This window comes from Mixophyes fleayi, chromosome 6 (assembly GCF_038048845.1).
Source record: "Mixophyes fleayi isolate aMixFle1 chromosome 6, aMixFle1.hap1, whole genome shotgun sequence".
NCBI classification, from domain to species: Eukaryota; Metazoa; Chordata; class Amphibia; order Anura; family Limnodynastidae; genus Mixophyes; species Mixophyes fleayi.
The window spans coordinates 69,965,339-69,986,686 of NC_134407.1; the positions used below are offsets into that span (position 1 = coordinate 69,965,339).

General features: G+C 40.2%; 1 protein-coding gene across 2 annotated transcripts; it reads left to right on the forward strand.

Annotated features, from left to right (window-relative positions):
• Nucleotides 1-1,709: 1,709 nt before the first annotated feature.
• Nucleotides 1,710-7,758, forward strand: MCRIP1 (MAPK regulated corepressor interacting protein 1). 2 transcript variants are annotated; one of them, XM_075216812.1, is made up of 5 exons: nt 1,710-1,835; nt 2,777-2,848; nt 2,995-3,113; nt 3,471-3,569; nt 7,108-7,758. In XM_075216812.1, the coding sequence occupies exons 2-5, from the start codon at nt 2,841-2,843 to the stop codon at nt 7,170-7,172; spliced, it is 291 nt and encodes a 96-aa protein (XP_075072913.1). In that variant the 5' UTR covers nt 1,710-1,835; nt 2,777-2,840; the 3' UTR covers nt 7,173-7,758. The 2 variants fall into 2 exon arrangements, with proteins under 2 accessions (XP_075072913.1, XP_075072914.1); XM_075216813.1 differs by lacking the exon at nt 1,710-1,835 and adding an exon at nt 2,102-2,126.
• The last annotated feature ends 13,590 nt before the right edge of the window (nt 7,759-21,348 follow it).

Consider the following 21,348-nt stretch of genomic DNA (forward strand, 5'->3'; position numbering starts at 1 on the left):
GCCTTGGGGATTTGTGATAATTTCTCTTTAGAAGGCAGAGTTGTTTGCTGTTTTGTTGCTGACAGCATAACTCTCTTCAATTTTTTGTAGGGGGGGGGGGAGGAGGAGGGCTAAGATCCTTGGGTGAAGATGGACCACCAGTCATGAACACGGGCCAGGGCCTAAGCCGTTCCTTGCCACTACGTGTCGTAAATGGCATATTGCCAACTTTACGTTTCTCCTCAGATGATTTTAAGTTTCTCTTTTTGCTATGTTTTGAGAACTTGGGCTTTTTGGATTTTACATGCCCTGTACTAGGAGATTGGGCATCGGGCTTGGAAGACGACGTTGATGGCATTTCATCGTCTATGTCATGACTAGTGGCAGCAGCTTCAGCATTAGGAGGAAGTGGGTCTTGATCTTTCCCTACTTTATCCTCCAAATTTTTGCTCTCCATTATATGTAGCACAAGATACTGCAGAATGTGTGAACTTGGTAATATTGCAGTACCAATGGGCTTATAATGCAGGATTGGTTTTGCAAATTTTGTTGTAATTAAATTTTTTTATAATTATTTTTTTGTATTTTTTTTATAACTTTTTTTTAATTTTTTAAACACTTGGGAATATGGGGGGAAATAACTATGCCCTTAGAAGCACAGAGCACAGGACACAGGACCACTGGACTGAACAGGACACAGCACACAGGACCCAGCAGCACCACTGAACTCAAAATTGACAGAGCACAGCACACAGCACCACTGGACTGATACTGCAGAATGTGTGAACTTTGTAATATTGCAGCAGTACCACTGGACTTTTACTGCTGAATGTGTGAACTTGGTAATATTGCAGTACCAATGGGCTTATACTGCAGGATTGGTTTGGCAAATTTTGTTGTAATTAAATTTTTTTTTAATTAGTTTTTGAATTTTTTTTTTATAACTTTTTTTAAATTTTTTAAATACTTGGGAATATTGGGGAAATAACTATGCCCTTAGAAGCACAGAGCACGGAACACAGCACAGCACAGAACTAAACAGCACAGCACGAGATCTACCAGAACAGAGGACCACCTAACACACCCTCCCTCTACCCTGATCAATGCCCGAGTGAAGATGGCGGCGACTAGCGGGGAATTTATAGGATCCGAGTATCGCGAAATCCGACAGCGGGATTATGACTCAGAGCCTCGGTTTCAGGTTTTCATTTGGCGCCAATACCCGGATCTGTCTCGGATCCGACTCGGATCGGCAACGTTCGGGTGGGCTCGGATTCAGGAAATCCGAGTGCGCTCATCTCTACAATAAACTATGTCTGGTTGGTGTTTACAAAAATACACACATTTAGTTCACTTTCTTGCAATTTCAATGGTATATTTTTAGCCATTTTGGGTACATTTTGTTTGTTGTGTCAGAAGAAAGATAAGGTATAATTTGTATGTAGCGTTTACTGTATAGACAAATTATACACACTGATGTTGGGATGGCCTAAAACGTGCCAAAATAAGCTCAGCACATGGGTGAGAAAAGTCTCAGCCGCAATGTGGTTAACATCTGACTCAGACAATTTGAGGAGATCTGACATCATGCACTGGTGGTGAGACCTGGATGGTCTGAGCACCACAGAACACGACTGGTGCCACACAGATGGTTACTACACTGTTGTGACGTCTCCCTAATGAATGGGACATCACGTGACATAACGCCCAGCCCCTTCTAACATCCGGGACGTCACGCCGCTTCTCCACCTGGGTGCGTGCGCACCTCACCGAGGACACTTCCGGTCGATGTGACGTCATTTCCCCTCCGGGCCTGCCAGCTGGGAACCGGAGAAACAACAATAACAACAACAGTGGTAAGATGCCGGAACTTGCGGCGGTGATCCAGTAGATGGCGGGTTTACAGGCACCGGGGACTTTGTAGTACTAACTGGCAGTGTGTGAGAAGCTTGGGCCGGTGTCTCCATCATTGTGTGCGTTCTCCAGAACTACAAGTCTCAGCATATCCCGCAGAGAATTCTGGGAAACGTAGTATGACACTAGCTTGGAGGGAGGGAGTGTGGGTGGGGGTAGTTGCTTTCCACTTTTATACATACATGTGTTACAGCTGGGAAACTGTAAACCTGCCCCCAACTCTAGTTCTCATAGTAAGTACATCGCACCTCCTCCCTCAGCTCATATCCAAAGCACTAAGCAGTTCAGATAAATGTCATTTTATTGAAGTATTGGAATCTGGTAACTATAGTAACATGTCTAGTGGGAAGAGAATGAGATCAGGAAGCTGGTTTCTGGAACATGCAGTCCTGAATGAGTCCATGCCAGAGTTACCATATTTCATATAACATCGGATTACATGGCACCAGTGTGTACTGCTGCATAATAATTCTGTGTGTTTGGTGTGCGATCGCTTATTTCCTTCTCCCATAATTGTACTCCATTGTTCCGATCATCACTGCTGCTACTGACAACTGGACCAATGAGAAAGGCATGTACTGTAATGCTCATGGATCTTACTGCAGATATCTATAGTTAATTTAAAGTGGGCTTGCTCTTAAACATGTGTAAATATGCTACATGTGCTTTGTTCTTTGTTTATACACTCTCATACCATCATGATGTGTCTAAAATGTCGGGCTGAGGTGAGGTTGCTGTTATACGGTTTGGCAGGCCTATGCTTCATATTTACTTGTGGGTTGTCTGATACCCCCTTCCTTCCCTGCAGTGCTGTGTGTGACCTTATCTGTATACTATGTGTGTAGACTGTGATGGTCTGAAAATTCTTTACTCTTCTCGTCAGTTTCTCCAGCAATTTTCCCAGAAAGTACACATCACTTTCCAGACAAATCCCAGACTGCTTAGCAATGACCAGGTGAGAATATATCATGTGAAATGATATTGTTAAATATTGACTTATTCACAGTGACTGTTGCTTATTAATTTACGTTGTTTGCTGTCACGGGTGAGGCGCTTTAGCTGTATTTGCTGTCCAGTATCTGACCATTGATTCTATTTTAGCTCCCCAGTTTCTCGAGTAGTGTATAACGGCAAGCGCCCCACAAGTAGCACACGTTCTCCAAGCAGCAGTGAGATATTTACACCAGCTCATGAGGAGAATGTGCGTTTTATTTATGAAGGTAAGAAATGTGTTTTATTCTGAAGCCATTTAATTTTTTTTTTTTTTTTAATCTCAAAAGGTTTTTATTGAGTTTTTAGTAACAGAATATGTAACAAACATAGCAGTTACCACAGAATACAGTGCATAATGTAGATCCAATAGCCATTTAAGTTTTTATTGGCTGTTGTATTACACAGACTTTGCACAGTTTTACCTCATTCCATCTAGACTGTATTGAAATTTGTTTTGTTGGCTTCTGATTTGTTGTGTTCGTTGTTTTTGATTATTTTTTTTTTGTCTCGGTGAAGGTGTGGTTCTGAAAATAGAGTGAAATCCAGATTCCTATATTAACTCCTTTGTGTTTTTCCCATCTTAGCATGGCAGTGCGTGGAGCGGGACCTAAGAAACCAAGTGTCAGGTGTGGACCGTGGACTTGTGGAAGAATATGTTGAGAAACAGCCGAGCAACCTGAAATGTAAGTGTTGCCAGCCATAGTTAGAGTTGATGTAAAAGAGTTATTAACCGCACCAAGTTATTCAAATAGTAAAAGTATATAGAAAATGTCTCTTTATTAGTCGATTGTCCAATTATATTTAGAATATTATAATAAATAATTGGCTGAAGGGTGCACCTGAATACTTTAACATAGAAGTATACATATCAAAAGAGAAAAAAGAAGTATATATCTGGGCTCTCCAGGATGTTTGTTAACATTGAAAATCATTTATCTTATTGGTATACATTAAAAAAAGGATTGTATTACTGGTTTCATAAGAGGTCGCAAATTATAAAATAAAAAGTGATAATGTGAAGTAAAATTCAAATGTCTTGTGATTAAAATGCAGATTTAACTGCAATTGCTTTATCTCTTAAGTTTTACCATTAAATAAACAGTTTTAATTTGTGTGGCATTTCTTTACTCTGCTGTTATGTAACTGGCAGTAGTCGTCAAATAAATCCTATTATATACAATATATTATAATTCATTCATCAGTTGTTATGCATTGATCCCATGGTAGATAGACTTGCAGCTTAATGTTCAACACTTAATAATGCAATTCACCTATTTATAGATTTTAAGACTATTTGTAGATTATATATTGGATAAATATTTCTCAAGTGACAGAGAATAAACTATCCCAATATAATGAGGGATTTTATTTAGCCTTGTTGGTGGCTCTTTTTATAGTAAATTGAAGTGGTGTGTAAGCTGCAATGCCACTAAATGGGTATATAAATCAATAGCTGACTCAAAGAAATCTGCCCAACAATAGTATATAGCATGTGCAGAATGACTGGTATCTGCTGTCCAATAAAATGATGAGATGTGGCTAAATCAATTGTAATTTCCCCTAACTTAGTTGAAAAGTAGGAGATCATTAGTCACCTATATCAAATCTCATTCATTCCATATGTATCATGGACTTAGATGCTAAAAGCGTCAGCTGCTAGTAGTTGATTATATGCCACTCAATATGAGAAAAATGCCTTGCTATCTGCCTATTGATATTCTAGCTAGTGGCCATGTGTGGCTGAATTGCAAGGAATACAAGTGAATTTCTAGCTGCCTGAATAGTATCTAACAAATGGCCATGGGATCAGTAAGCAGAGGGATAGAAACAAAGCAAACGTCAACACGCGATTTGCTTTCTCTCCTTGCCTTCAGAAAAAAGAAGACGTAACGTATTCAAAAGTCAAAATAGACAAGTGGCAGGGCCTGACATGATAGAGAAGAGGCACACACAGTTATATATGCAGTCTGGTAACAGTGTGAGAGTGTAGAGTGTTATTAAGACAAGAAAAACATAAAAGGAATACCTTTTTACTGAATCTCCTAACCCATTCCAGCTATTAAGTCAATCTCCTCTCCTCTATCCCTTAAAAAAAATAAAATATATATATATATATATATTTTATTTTTTATTTTTTTTTCCAGGTATCATTTAAACCACTTATTGCAATAATGTCTCCTCACTCGAGCATGATTATAAAGTGCCTTGTTGAGTTTGACATACTGTAGATATAACTAACATGGCATTCATATATAATCAGAGGCGTGCATAAACAATATTATGACTTAAAGCAATATAGTGTAAGATACTGACTAAAAGCTTCAGATTGTAGCCGTGCTATATTTTACTGAAAGCTGTAATGTCATTTTTGGTGTCCTCTATGAATAAATACATACACAATCACTTGGCTACTTTGTCATTGAAAGTCTTACAAACTAACTTATGACTCTGTTACTGAAAAATAATTAGTTTTGGAAAAGCTAGATAAAAGGGAGTACTATATACATATCTTACACACACATTCTGTGTGAGAATAATATTTCACATGAATAGAATTGCAAATATCATTAAAAATACCTGTCAGTCAGAATACAAATTATAGAAATGTAAAAGCTTGGGTTACCTATATACTTAACCATAGATATATATATATATTTTAACTCTTACTTTGACTTATCAAATGATATTTTGTTATTTAAGAGAATACCTGTTAAGACACTTGTTGGTAAGAGGTTAAGGCACTGTGTGGCACCTGTACAATAGGGAGAAAGTTATATAGGTGAAGCCTGAACATCTGAAGCAACCACTTGTTGTCTACATGGAAAGCATAGGAGAGATGCTTTAGGCCATCATTTATGTAAACCTCAATAAATTTTTACATTTAGTAATAATTTCATAGAACAGTGGCTAAGTGGTTAGCACTTCTGCCTCACAGCGCTGGGGTCATGAGTTCAATTCCCGACCATGGCGTTATCTGTGTGGAGTTTGTATGTTATCCCCGTGTTTGCTTGGGTTTCCTCTGGGTGATCCGGTTTCCTCCCACACTCCAAAAATATACTAGTAGGTTATTGGCTGCTATCAAAATTGACCCTAGTGTGTGTCTCTCCCTCTCTCTCTCCCCCTCTCTCTCTCCCCCTCTCTCCCCCTCAATGGGGCAGGGACTGATGTGAATGAGTTCTCTGTACAGTGCTGCGGAATCAGTGGCGCTATATAAATAAATGGCGATGATGATATATGTAATGAGAAAACCATTTGCATCCAAAATTGGAATGAATCTAAAATGCATGTGAGAAATTGTCATTGTGTATATTACAATACTTAACAGGGAAATATGCTGTTAATTATGTCATCCACACAAACTGTAGCTTCGACATAATACATACCATAGACTAAATGTTGCTTGCAGTGTTTTCAAAACCATGGAATTGTGGAAGTTTTCTTGTGTGAGATATATATCTATAATATAAATGTCTAGTGGCGTGTGTTAGTCTGTCTGTCTGTGTAAAAAATAAAACCAAGCTGCAGCGCCACCTGCTGGGCGGAGTTATACACTGACCTACTAAATTCTTAGTGTGTGTGGAAAAAAAAAAATTCAGAAAGGGCTGAAATTTGGTATACTAAGATGTTTTTAATTTGTTAATTGTTAAAAGTGTTTATAAAGATTTTAAAAAAATATATATATATTTCTTGAAGGAGAAGTGACAGTTGGGAGTGGTTGGTGGTTGCCGGGAATGACAGTGGTTGGTGGTTGAGGCCTGAGCTATGGCCCAAATGCATGACCAGAATCTTTTTAACACCTTAAGTAGCTTGATTTGACTAGAATGCATGAGTATCATGCACGGGTTAACTTTGTGTGTGTATATGTGTGTATATATATATATATGTGTGTATATATGTATATGTGTGTATATATGTATATGTATATGTGTGTATATATATATATATATATATGTGTATATATGTATATGTGTGTGTGTATGTATATGTATATATATATATATATATATATATATATATATATATATATATATATATATATATATATATATATATGTGTGTATATATGATATATATATAATTTTTGGAGAGATATAGATATATATACACACACACACATACACTGGATGAAAGTCACAGCAGACATATATTTATGTCTGCACTGTGAGTAAATCAGCGTTCATAGTATCTTATTTTAACCATTTCTTCCCTGTGTCTCCCCAGCTTTTAAACCAGTTGACCTGAATGACCTGAAGAGGAGAGGCACACAGGACCCAAAGAAGTCATAATAACTTTTTACATGTGGCTGATCATTCCTCCCTCTGGCACAGTTTGGACTCTTTCATTCTCTTCCATTTGGTTGTCCATTACCAACATAAAGGGGATACTCTGGGACTGTACTATCTGGACTAGGCAGAGTTATCTTCCTCTGACCCCCTCCCTTCAAATCCCTCGTCTTGTACTAATGTTTATCATGCCCTTTACCCCATGGGTCTGTCCATAAACTGATGGTTCACAGCAGCCCTTTTTAACTCCCATATCCCTAATTGAGAGGCTGACTTTGTGGGTGGTATGTACTAATGCCGTCTGTTCCTGGGATAAGATTAAATCCCAGCACACAGCTCTGCAGCCGGACAGGCTATTACCCAACACTGTCCTGTAATATCATCCCCACTAATTGTAAACAAAGTGCAACCTTCCAGTGCATCAAAGTTCAGATGATGTCACACACTTACAATGGGTACAGTGGAGTATACAGACTGGATGATAATTGGCACTGTACACCAGTACTCTGTTAATTTTGAGTTTTTAATTGTATAGTTTTGTGTGTTCTACCTATTTGTATGTCTTAGTGATAAAATGTTGGACAGGAAATCTGATGCCTGCGTTTCCATGGAACAAATCAACCTCCATCTTAATTCATCATGAAGTTAATAGTTGGCTTTAGCGCATAAACACATGTTCTGCAGCTTACAAAGAAAGTTACCTAGTTGCTTTAGGGTAGTAAATCTCCACCATTACAGGAATACTTTACTTATATACTCTACAATAGGCCCTCTCTGAGTAAGACTTCAGGCGGACCTGTCATCCCCACAAAAAGCCAGTTAATAACAAAAAAAAAAAGAAATCTAATAACCTAGATGTTTTTTTTTTTTTTATTTATATTTTTCTCCCTAACAGCTACGGGGGTGAACTACTAGAATCCTGCTCAGTCTTGTCTCACCTGTTTAAATGTTTCTGGAAAAAATGTGAAAATGACAATTCATCGGGACATGTTTATTTTCAATTTTATTTTAAACTATAGTCTTTAATCAATGTTAATTAGACAACATTTTGTTTTTCAAATTGATGCTGTCCTATGAGTGCAAAACATCATTCTTATGAGCATCTCTGCAGAACTAAAGGTTAACTGGGTTGTACAGTGTTAAAAGTGTTCACTGCTTTAAGTGGTGATGAAGGTTTAAACCAGGCCTGTCCAACCTGTGGCCCTCCAGATGTTGTGAAACTACGAGTCCCAGCATGCCCTTCCAGCTATCAACAGGTTGTCTACTGGCAAAGCATGCTGGGTCTTGTAGTTTCACAACACCTGGAGGGCCGCAGGTTGGACAGGCCTGGTTTAAATGTACCTGGAACACATACATGTAAGTAATGTTGTATTGATTGTCATCCAAGATACACATCTTTGTATTTATATCCTTAAGCTTCAGGAAACAACCTTTGTTTAATACTTTTCTTGAGCAGGTATTTGGGTTGGAGGCGTCTCCTTTTTTCACACAGTTATTTGTTTATTACTGTTGACCACTAAGGTAAGAAATTGGATTGAATTCACACTACCTGCACCACCAATACAATCTTCAGTGTTGCAGTAGCATTAATTTAATGAGTTAGCTTAGTCCCTTGCCTGACTGTAGCCTGTCTGTGAGCTTGTCACACAGTACATCTGATATTTACTATAGAGTTCATCTCGCAGACACATCCATCAGCATCATGTGAAGAGGATGTGATTTTGTAGTACAATAGACAACAGAGAAATGCCTCTATTCTGTACAGCAGGGTCTCCACTGCCTTTATTAATGACTGTAAACAATTGCCATCATAGTTTTACTTTTAAAGTGTGTAAATAATTACGTGACTTAAAGGGGTTGTCCACGTTTAGCAAACCCACTTTATATCTTGTCCTGGGCTGAAGCAAATGGGTAGGAGTGAGGCAGCCTCCCCTAGGACTCAACTTATCTGAAGGCAGCTGCTGTTGGTCACTCTGATTTAATCTGTTCACCAGAATAGTTCTAAATGGATGCTGTGTAGACTGCTCCTCCTTCAAATAAGCTGTTGGGTCTGCATCTTACTTTATGAACTATTTGTATCTAAAGAGGCAGACTATAAAGTAAGTGGTTTGTCCAGAAGTAGCTAATCTCTCTTAAGGCTGAATTTACACAAATTTGGAACAGCACCACATTGCCAGGAAAGCAAACATCACATGGTATCACGTTCCATGTTTGGCAGTTGGATCAAACAGCAAAGTGGGACATCTTTTTAGAAACAACAGATTTACTGAGGAACTGGGTAATAAATCATTTACACAAATTACTTTGTAAGAGCAAATTGACATTATTTCCTGTAGGGCAGCAGATATCCTAATTATATACTCTTCTTATGTACAATATAAACAAGGAGCCACGTGTCTCATTGACGTATAATATTGTAAACAGCATGTGTTACAAAAGTTTTGCAACCATTTTGATATATTTGATATGGTATAATGTAAAATGTAGATGAAATAGTTTCCTATCTGACAACAGATCAGTGATGGGAACTCTCACCTAGATGTAATTGACACTTGCCACCAGTAATTGGAGGTCTATTATGTACTATCAAAAGAGATTGGACGTCTGCTTTACATATTAGCAACCATTTTATACACTGGTTACTGGACTCTAATACAGAGTCACTGGCATAAGGAGTGTGTCAGACAGGGGCCCTGTTTTTTTAGATGTCTGATGGCAACCGTTCGTCCTTTGGCGCTGCAATAGTCCTCTGTGTTCACCGTGCATCACATGTGCACAGGCCTTCATATTATTGAGATTTGGGGCTAGATTTATTAAACTGCGGGTTTGGAAGAGTGGAGATGTTGCCTAAAGCAACCAATCAGATTTTGGTTATTTATTTAGTACATTCTACAAAATGACAAGTAGAAACTGATTGGTTGCTATAGGCAACATCTCCACTTTTTCAAACCTGGAATTTGGTAAATATACTCCTTGGTCCTCTCTGGCTTTGGGTGGGGGAGTTTGTATAATATGCACTGAGGTATTAGATGAATATTTAGTGTATCTATCTGTGGCTATTACAGCTGTAACACATGATAATAATGACGACCATTGCCTGTGGAATATACTCAGTCTTGGCCGGAAGATTACTCCATGCTTGAGTGAGATCAGCATGTACTTACACATCATCACACTGGCTGGCACAAGTAAATAAAAAAAATAAAAAAATCTCTTGGCAGTGGTACCAAATCTGCTAGCAATTCCCAGTACTAAATTGAGTGTTTACTACTTGATGTTGAAATAATGTCAAGGAAGATGACAAATAAAAATAGCACTGAGAGCTTGTTGACTTTCATGGCTCACAGTTCTGAATAAAATTAAAATACTTTGCAAATATAAAATACCAATGTTTTATATAACTATCACACCAAGATTGTCACTGGAATTTGGACCTGCGGATACAGATAAGGAATAGATTTTACATTTTAAGACATTTTCCTCCTCTTAAAAATCTATCTCTCTCCTATTTAACCGCGCATTGTAAATTATATAATTAGGAGACACAAGCCACAATTGACCTACTCCAGTTCACTGCTGAATGCTCTGCAATGCTCCGAGTTCTTGCTGTACAGCCTTAGACAAATTCCTGAATTTTGGTATCCATGTACACCCCCGTTCTAACCAATTATATTATGCTATATTACGACACATTATAGTAAAGGTCACATACTCATCTATCATAGCATAGAACATTCTAATCCCTTATATGTGGCAGGGAATACAGGGAAGTCTGCATTCCATATTCTAGCAGTTTTAACTCCTGCCTCAGTCCTTCCAAAGCATTAATACCTTTCTCCTCCAACAAACGCTAGTCTAATGATCAAGTTATGGTGAAGGTCTCCCACCACCAAAATTCTATGGGAAAAACAAACTAAAGCGCAGTGTGCACAATATAGTTGCATCTGTTAATTAAGGTAATTATTAATTACCTTCTGCAGGTTATTGGCTCATCGCAACTTAGTAAATAGACCCATATGTGTTACAGAAACACTGATTACATATAGTTTTGTTACCGTTCATTTAACAGTGAAAGAAATATCCTAATCTAGCAAAATTAATGTCCATGTACAATCCACTAGATTTCTGAAAGTGTCGCTACTATACATCACATCTTCGGCTCTGCAATGTTTATCCTGTTTTGATATCTTTCAACACTTTCACTGCTACTTAAAGGAGAATGTACAACTAAGTTTTTTGTGGTGTTAATTAAAGTATAAAATGTACCGATTTATACATACATACATACATACATGAATCCTCTGGTCTGATAGATCCCCACAGGCCTAGTTCTCTTGTAGACTAGCACTCAACAGTGTTATGGATATCCGTGCAGGGCCGTCTTAACAGCATTATTGTGCAAAGCAGTGCACGGGGGCGCTACCTACACAAGCGGAACATCTGGGAGTCTCCAGGAATCAAATTCAGTCTCCTGCACAAACTTAATATATACTGGAATGGCAAAATCTGTATATTATATATTTGCGTGCATGAGTCGTGCAAATCAATTTTTTTAATAGAAATCAAACAACTAAGATTCATAGTATTTTGGAGATGCGTGGAAAATGAGACCATGCGTGTATGGTGGGGTGAGGGAGAGGAATTGGAAGGAAGGGAGAAACGGACTTAAACACATTTTTGTGTCAAAGGGTGCAGAACATAGTGAAAGAAAAGCTAAACAAAATCACTGTCTAATCATTAGAGATGCTCAGGCTCGGTTCCCCGAGAACCGAACATACTCTAACCTATCAGGTCCAAGTACCGAGTCGAGCCGGTACATTTGTGCGCCCTTGGAATTGAAAAGAAAGCAAAATGTCATTGTTACGTTGTCTGATCTTGTGAGTTTTGGATTCTGTAAGTACCGCCCTCCACGGCGATCCAGCGCCATTTCACAGAGGGACACAGAAAGGGTAGCACAGTTCTTGGTAGTCTCTAGTGCAGTTGTGCAGCGTCATAGGTAGAAAAGAAAGAGGAGGGGTAGCAGTGTTCTTCAAAGTCTCCAGTGACATTCAGGAGAGCTCCATTGCTGAAATAGAATTAATAGGTCTGGCAGGCTTGGTCTTCTAAATCTGCAATCACATTGTACGGTGTCATATAGGTTACACACTAAGAGGAGAACTCCATTGCTAATTGTCATTGCTGAAATAGAAATACTAGGGCTGGCAGACTTGGGGGTAAATGTATGAAGCTGAGAGTTTTCAGGTGGGTTTGAAAAGTGGAGATATTGCCTATAGCAACCAATCAGATTCTAGCTGTCATTTTGTAGAATGCACTAAATCAATGATAGCTAGAATGTGATTGGTTTTTTAAACCCGCCGGAAAACTCTCAACTTGATACATTTACCTCCTGGTCTTCAAAATTTGCAGTCAAATTGTACGGTGTTATATAGGTTACACACTAAGAGGAGAACTCCATTGCTAATTGTCATTGCTGAAATAGAAATACTAGGGCTGGCAGGCTTGGTCTTTAGAATTTGTACGGTGTTATCAAAATGGATTCACAGCAGTACACAGAAGAGCAGGAGCACCAAGTAGCTGCTGGCACCAGTCATGATGATAGTTAATCCTCTACGTAATCTGGTAAAGCCTATGTTAAAGTACATAGTATTTGTACGTCAGGGAAACAAAAATGTAAAAAAACACCTTTCACCTTGGTCAAGAAAAAAAGACCTGTAATCCAGGCAAAGTTATCTGCAGAAAAAAAAAATTGCCAACATGTCATTCTACACACGCAGTGGCAAAGAAAGAATGAGGCATTCGCCTTTCTCTTATGAGTGCTAGTTCTGCAACTGTCACTGAGGCATCTTCTTGTAAGGTCATTCGGACTCCAAAAGTGGTATCCAAATACTTTTACATGTAAAAGCAGAGCTGGAAGAAAACAGGCATTAGAGGAAAATGTATGTTCAGATTCAGAAATGACATAAATCCATCCTGATAGTATACCCATAAAGAAGGCCCCTTTCAGCATTTCTGCGGATGTGTGCATGAACAGCCCGAGTGTAGCCAGTGATACACAAATTGAGGATGCCACTTTGGAATGGCAATAGGATGAGGGGGATATTTGTGTAGCCGACGAGAGCGCTAATGTGTGGAATTATTTTTACCCAAATCCTGACAACAGTTGTCTAGCCATTTGTAGCGTTTGTAAAGTCACAGTCAGTAGAGGTAGGGACCTTAACCATCTAGGAACCTCATCCATGTTACACCATTTGAAGCAAAATCATGGCAAGCTTTTGGAAAAATCAGAAACTTATGCTAAAAAAATAACAAGCAGTCCAGCATCAGCTAGGTCCCTTCTCTCAGCTAGATCCCGACACCTGCAATCTACACACACAACACTGTCCTCATCAATATCCTCAGTAGCGATTGGAGTTAGTCCTGCATCCAAGTTGCTAAGGCTAGATGACTCCTCCACTATTCTGGATTCCTCAGAAGAATTCTTGAGCGTTAGTCCCACTGCTGCTGCTGCTGGTGGTGAATCTTCATCCCAGAAGCAGACCAAGAAGAAAACTACTAGTAGTTTACAACAATTGACTGTTAAACAATCCTTTGCAAGAGGAAGAAAGTATGAAAGCTGTCACCCAGTCGCAAAGCGGATCACAGACGCCATGGGGGCTATGCTAGTATTAGATCTGCGTCCAATATCCACTATTAATGCAGCTGGTTTTAGACAGTTACTTGAGGTCTTGTGTCCCCGTTACCAAATTCCATCATGACACCATTTCACTAGAAAACCTATTCCTCACCTCTACCAGAAGGTTCGTAAAAATTTAATTATTGGGCTACAAAATGCCATTCTACCCACTGTACACTTAACCACAGATATGTAGACAAGCGGAACTGGACAAACTAAAGATTATATGACTGTGATAGCACACTGGGTTGGTGATTCACCTTCACCAGCAGGAACAGCAGCAGCATGTACCCAAGTACATCACATTTGGCAGAGGCAGGATACTCTGTGTATCACCGGCTTCACTAACAGGCAAACAACTGACAATCTGTTACAAAAACTAAGGGATGTCATTGCAACATGGCTTATCCCTCTTGGACTCTCATCAGGATATGTAATTTCTGATAACGCCACCAATATTGTGAGAGCAGTACGGCTGGGTGAATTCCATCACATTCCCTGTTTTGCTCACACAATAAACTTGGTGGTGCAGAGCTTTTTAATAAATGACAGGGACGTGTAGGAGATGCTGTCTGTGGCCCGTAAAATATCTGGACATTTCTGGCATTTGGCAACAGCATATAGCAGATTGTAGCAGCTACAAGAGCAATTTAATTTGCCCTGCCACCAACTGAAGCAAGAGGTGGTGACAAGTTGGAATTCCACCCTGTATATGCTTCTGCAGATGGAGGAACAGCAAAAAGCCATCCACGCTTACTCCACAAGCCATGACATTGGGAAAGGGGATGTATTTTAGTCAAGTGCAGTGGAGAATACTTTCCGTGTTTTGCAAGGTGCTGAAACCATTCGAAGTAGTCATCCGTGAAGTGAGTTCAGACACTGCTAGCTTGAGTCAAGTGATTCCCTTAATTAGACTTTTGGAAAAGCAGCTTGAGGAGGAGATGAAACAAAGAAATTATGCTAAGTATGTCGGACTTGTAGATCAAGTACTTTATTCGCTTCACCAGGATCCAAGACTCATCAAAAGCTTGAAATCGGATCACTATATTTTGGCGACTGTGCTTGATCCTCGGTTTAAGAGCTATGTCTTCTCTTTGTTTCCAACTGACCCAGATCTGAAGAGATGCAAGGAGCTCCTGGTGAGCAAGATGACAGCTCAAGTGTTACGTGACAGGACGGCGTCTCCTCCTTCAGTTTCTCACTCAAATGCTGCTGACATGCTACAAATGGCTTTCACATCTGGTCTGGTCTAAAAGAATTGACCAAAAAACCTGACACCTCTGCCGTAACTCCACCTGATCCTGCTATCATCCACCAAAGGATGGTGGAGGATTATTTTCACGACAGCATAGAAATAGACACACAGACAGTCCCTTTACATACTGGGAGGAAAGAAAGGGAATTTGGAGACCCATGTACCAACTCGCTTTGCACTGCCTAAGCTGCCCACCCTCCAGTGTACTTGGAAAGAGTTTTCAGCACAGCCGGGAACCTTGTTAGCGATCGATGTAGGAGGCTGCTTCCTCAAAATGTGGAAAACATGATGTTCATAAAAATGAACTTCAAGTTCCATGAGGAAGGCCTTTCCCACCAATTAAATCCAAATACTGAAACTTCTGTAATGGTGGATTCCAGCGGTGATGAATTAATAATGTGTGAGGATGATGTACAAACTGATGACTGTGAGGATGAGGCTGAGGATGATGTACAAACTGATGAGGGTGAGGATGAGGATGATGACAACAACATCTTGCCACAGTAGAGTTCATTAACAGCACTGTTACCTTAGGTGCCTTAAGCCCATTCTTACCTTGTTTTGCGGGGGCCCAAACAAACCAAGCACTTCAGCCACAAGGAGCGGCACTTTTGTGGCTGAAGTGCTTGGTTTGTTAAAGTGTGCATGTCCTTTTAAGATCCAACATAAGGGTGGGTGGGAGTGCCCAAGGACAATTCCATCTTGCACCACTTTTCCTTTCAACTACTGCTGTGTGCCATGTTACCTACATGTGCTATATACTGCTGTGTGTTTAGCAAAAATCTTTTGACATCTGGGGGTAAATGTATCATACCCCGGTTTCTTCAACTCGCGGGAGTTCGGCGTCTTCGCAGCTTAAATTTAAAGCGGTGCTGCCTTGTAAAGGGAAACTTAGGTATCCAGGATCCTTCTTTGAGGTACATAAGATGGAAGGGTTCTGTAGAGGAGTATTTATATGCACGTGTCCACCAGACTACCAGATAGCTGAGTGGGTGTGATTGTTCCCATTGGGAGGATAATGTAGAGACTTCAATGAGGCTCGTTGTGGGTATGTAGGGTTTATTCCAGTAGGATAGTTAATATCATCTTTCTATGAATAACAATGGAGTGCAGATCTGCCCGAATACATGTCTCCTATATGTTATGTTTTCCATGGCTGAGATGTCCCAGATGTATTTTTTTTAGTTCCTGGGAGAAGAGCAGGAGAGGATTCTTCAAATTTCTAACTAATACACATTTAGCAGCTGTTAGAAAATGAGAAACCAATAATTTGGAGACAGAAGAGAGGAGGATATGGACCATGTCCCAGAGTGGAATGATTTGCCAGCATCTGGGATTGGCACTAGGCAGCCTATCTTGTGTATGGTACCACCTGTAATATACTTTATAAGATGTCTCCTTTATTTTAGTTGAAATGGAGATTTTCATCTAAATCTCTTTTCCATTCCAATTCATGTTGGGTTTGGATGGATACGAATGCCTCCAGGAATAGAATATAAAGTTAAGAGATCATGCCCTTACGTAGGGGATAGCTACGGCAGTGATTTGAAAGTAGTGAGAGTTCTCAGAGTCTGAGACAATGGGAGCGATGATGGAAAGGGCTGAATTTGGATAAACTCAAAGAGCCTAATGGAGTGGAATGGAAATTTCTGCTAATGGTTTTCCAGGAGAAGCCATTGTCCTTGTTTGGAAAAATCAATCGGAAACCTTAACCCTGCCCGGATCCAACTAGAGAATCTAGACGATTAGCGGATTAAAGGCTGGGTTATGGGGGTCATGTGGGAGTGGTTTGTGTTAAACTTATACTTGAATACATAATGATCCCATTCCTTATTTCTGCACTCCAATACTCTATAAAACATCCATAGTATGCAGCTGTCTTTCCACACATAGAAAAGGACAAAGTATGTTAGCAATAATTGTGTGGAGGATATAATCCTTATGGGTAGTATTTATAAAAATATACATAAAAGCTTAATTTGCTATATATTAGCAGACTGGAGATTCCATTAGTTTTAGTATCTGACCCATGGCAGCATATCCCCCGTGAAATACATCACATTGTATGGTATGTGTTTAGTGAATATTATTAACAAGTAATATGATATTCGAGACTTATAACTACTTTAATTTAATCAGGAAGCATATTTATTAATAGAGTACATACAACACACACCTCATCCTCTTCTGGTCACAGCAGACAGACAATAAATAAACAGAATAGGCTATCTGCACTTTTTACTCATACTTGCCAACATTTTTTTTCCCTTTTCCGGGAGATGCCGGCTGGGACGTGGGCGTGCAGGGGGCGGGGCTGCGAAATCGCGTCATTTTGGCCCCGCCCCCGTGACGGAATGACGCAAATCGCGTCATTTTACAGTGGGGGCGGGGCTAAACGCCGCGATTCCGGGTGAATCGCGGCGTTTAAACTAAATTTTTCCCCCTTCCTATCAGGGAGATTGCCACACTCGTCCGGGAGACTCTCGCAAAATGCGGGAGTCTCCCGGACAATCCGGGAGAGTTGGCAAGTATGTTTTTACTATAGAATACTCAATGACACGCAGACATCTTGTGCACCATTAGCTAAATATAAATATCCACGTCCTTTCTGTGGTGCGGGTACAGCGCCATCTACAGTCCATGAGCTCTAGAACAAGGACTGTAGTTACACCTGGGATCTCGTCCAGAGCAGCTGTACTGTGGACTATTCTGATTTTACAAGTAATCCTCTTTTGAAAACATTTTCTGTGATACATGGTGCTTATTACAATGGAATGTATATGCTAGACACTGTTTATGTTGTACCTCTGGACAGCTTATGAACTTACCTAGGGTATTGTCTGACACCTCTTTGCCTGCTTTCTGAAATGAAAGGAAACAGTGAAAGTAAATGGTGACACCTGCAAGCATCCTTACTAGCACCAATCACAGAAACTAGGCAAAGCTTTATGACAAAATTATTTTCATTCCTAAATATTTACATTAGACAAATACAAAGGGAGATGAAAAACAGAGGGTCTAAGTCCTTTTAATGAACACTGGTTCAAAGTGGCCACTAGATGGAGCCCAAGTAACACTGTTAATACATATATATATTCTTCATGAACAAATCCAACATTTTTGCTCTGTTGATGGGGTCGCAGGGCAATTGTTGGTATATATAAAACCCATCTCTGTAAGGATAATTGAAATGTAATACTGGAACCAGCAGAAACCACCTTAATGTGAGGTTTATGGCAAATGGAATATGTTGCGCCTCCAATTTACCAGACGTGGGACTAGTAAACCGTAAACACTATTCATAAACTTTGTCTTTTGTTTGGCATACAGTAAACTTTTATCTAAAAGTGTAGCATAAACTTGTTTGAGTCTCAATAGGCTTTTTTGTTTTCTGATAAATAAGAAAATTGCATGAGTTAAAAATGTGTAACGTTATGAAACTGTAGGTGGGAAATAAAACAAAAAGAACCTAATATAATGGTCCAGTGCTCGGTAGACCATTGCTTTAACTTGTAGACATGCATCGCTAACTGTGGTGAGTGGTTTATGCAACTCAACTCAACAATGATATTCTACTCTGTGGAGTTCTTGTCAGATAATTTTTGATTAAACCGGCTGTTTGTGCCATCAGTTCAAACTTGCAGTCAATTGATCTGCAGTCGCTCGCTTGTTTTGCCTTGCCATTAATGCATGAACATCACACTCTTGGAGTATGCACTAACACTCATTGTTGCCCTTTGCTGATGACATTTCTCCCTCATCAGGGGCACATGCAGGGGGGGTTTTCTGGGTCTCCAGAAACCCCTCCCCTCCGCTAAAGAAGTGCCCCAATATAGCGGCACTGTACTATACAGCAGCCGCGACGCTGTCAAAGAAGCGTCCGCGGCGGTGCTGTATTGCATACATGCGCGGGCGCATGCGCAGCAGCTCTCTCGCTTTTTTTTTCTTTTTTTGGGTGGGGTGGGGAACCCCCCTTAAAAATCCTGCGTGCTCCCATGCTCATGAAACAATTGGGCTGTTTTGGTTCAATGAAGCACCTGCCAAACTCAGCCCAGCAAAGTCATTGAGTTCTCCTCTTGCAGCCATGCTAGCCCTAGTTATAGGGAAGACGGGCAGTCCAGCTGGCCATGCTGGGATGTTATTTGCATTATGGTTAATATGCTTTGTGTGCCTCATTTATCCAGGTGTCAATGTTTTGTCAGGTACCTACCTCTGGAGGTTCTCTTCATCGTCATCCTTGTCTAGCTCAGTCTGAGGATACAGTGGGTGTTTACATGGAAGATGGACAGAAATGTTATGCAGACACAGACTGAGCAGATAAGTACAATCTCTGATTGACAAATGAACAGACCATCTAATTTCTGATTAAATAAAAAAAATCACTTTATTACATAATTTCTCTCCAGCACAGTTCTTGGTTGTATAAATCACAGTTGAGTTATCATATAATTAATCCCCAGAGCCGCTCCATGTGCTCTGCTCTCACACCTCTAGTGCATAGTTTTCTGCTCACTGCCAAACTCATTTCTCTATGGACAGTATTAATTTGCACACCTGACAGGATGTCTCAGAGCGGACATCCAGGCTCCTAACATTTGATTCCCTAACCAGTTAGGCTGTGACCAGGGACATAATCACTCTTTTTATTAGAGGGGCACCGCTCCCTACTTCCCCACTAGCAGGGGCTGTCTGTCTGCGGCTGCACACTATGTACATGTATCTGTCAGCCGAGAGGCAGACAGAGGATGCCCGTCTGATCCGATTGTATATAAAACACAATGGGAGCGGCTGGGCAGGATGCTCTGCCTGTCTTTCGGCTGCCAGGCACATGTAAATAGTGTGCGGCCGCAAGCAGCTTGTCCCTTCTGGGGAGGGTGGGGGGCGGGGGGAGGGGGGCTTGGGTGCACCTCTTGTGCTGTCAGAGCAACTCACAGCAGTATTTCAAATTCCTCTCCACTGTGTTTTGGAACACTCTCTCAGAACTCAGGCTCACTCTGTCTCTCGACGTTCAACGCTTACTATCGCTGGGTCCCAGAACCTCTCACTCAAAATCCGGCCGCAACCTACATCTTTTCTGTGGCTACAGTCAAAGGGAAATGGTGGCATGTATCCTGGAAGTAAGCTTCTCTGTCCCCGAAGCCTATTTTGCAGGGAAGTATACATATAAACACTCTGGTTCTGCTACTACACTCTAAAGCAGAGGTGCTCAAACCCAGTCCTCAAGAGCTACCAACAGTTCCTGTTTTCAGGATTTCTTTAATCATGCACAGGTGAGTTAATCTTTTTGGCTGGTAATTATCCCACCTGAAAACATGACCTGTTGGTAGCTCTTGAGGACTGGGTTTGAGCACCTCTGCTCTAAAGCAAGATCCACAATTGGCACACACATTTATAGGTCACTTAAGGTCACAAACATATAATCCAGGGGGCAAATATATGCTCCCTCTTTATACTACCACCCTCACTCCAATTTTTTGGAGGAGGTGGGAAAGAATGTGCCGGCCTATTTAATGGTAGGCTGAAACCATCAGCCCGTTTGTTGCTCTGTCTCTTGACTGTGACGGTGACATCACTGAAGCAAAACAGGGGGCTCCGTATACGCTAGAAGTGCTCCCAAGATGGCAGCATGCCACGCTTCTACATAGGAGATGAAGGGCAAAGTTAAGTGCAATTCTTTTGATGTGATAAACTGGTGTCTAATGCATAGCTGCCAACAGACCCTAATTTTCAGGGGCTGTACCATGTTTTAAAGATTTGTCCTAGGAATGTCCCTATTTTTCATTATTAGCCTATTATACAACTCTTCTTATTCTCCATACAAGGTGCAATTATCTCTATATATTTTCATCTGTGCTTTAAAAGTTAACATTTTTTCTAGATCATAATTTAAAATGTAAAAAATGTCTTGATAAGACTATCATCAACATCAGCCACATATATTTAGATATCGCCAGTAAATTCCAGAGCGCTTTATAATTGGGAACAAACACAGTAATAAAACAGTAATGGGTAATACAGACAGACAGAGAGGTAAGAGGACCCTGCTCGCAAAATTACAATCTATGAGTATGTTTAGCTATCATGTCAGGTTCTGGCACATCAAAGTCCACCTAGACTGCATGTGTGACATACATACATACACGCCCCTTCCCAGTGACAGAATGTTTCAAATGAGGCCACTTGGCTGGGTGGTAGGATAAGGTGAGGAGTGGAAACAAATGGACATGGGACAGAGCCTTACGTAGAGTCAG

Excerpts from the sequence above, each read along its gene's own strand:
- MCRIP1 (XM_075216812.1), top strand. Across the intron at positions 3,114-3,470 it reads TGTGCGTTTTATTTATGAAG|CATGGCAGTGCGTGGAGCGG; the intron begins GTAAGAAATGTG and ends TTCCCATCTTAG. Across the intron at positions 3,570-7,107 it reads ACAGCCGAGCAACCTGAAAT|CTTTTAAACCAGTTGACCTG; the intron begins GTAAGTGTTGCC and ends GTGTCTCCCCAG.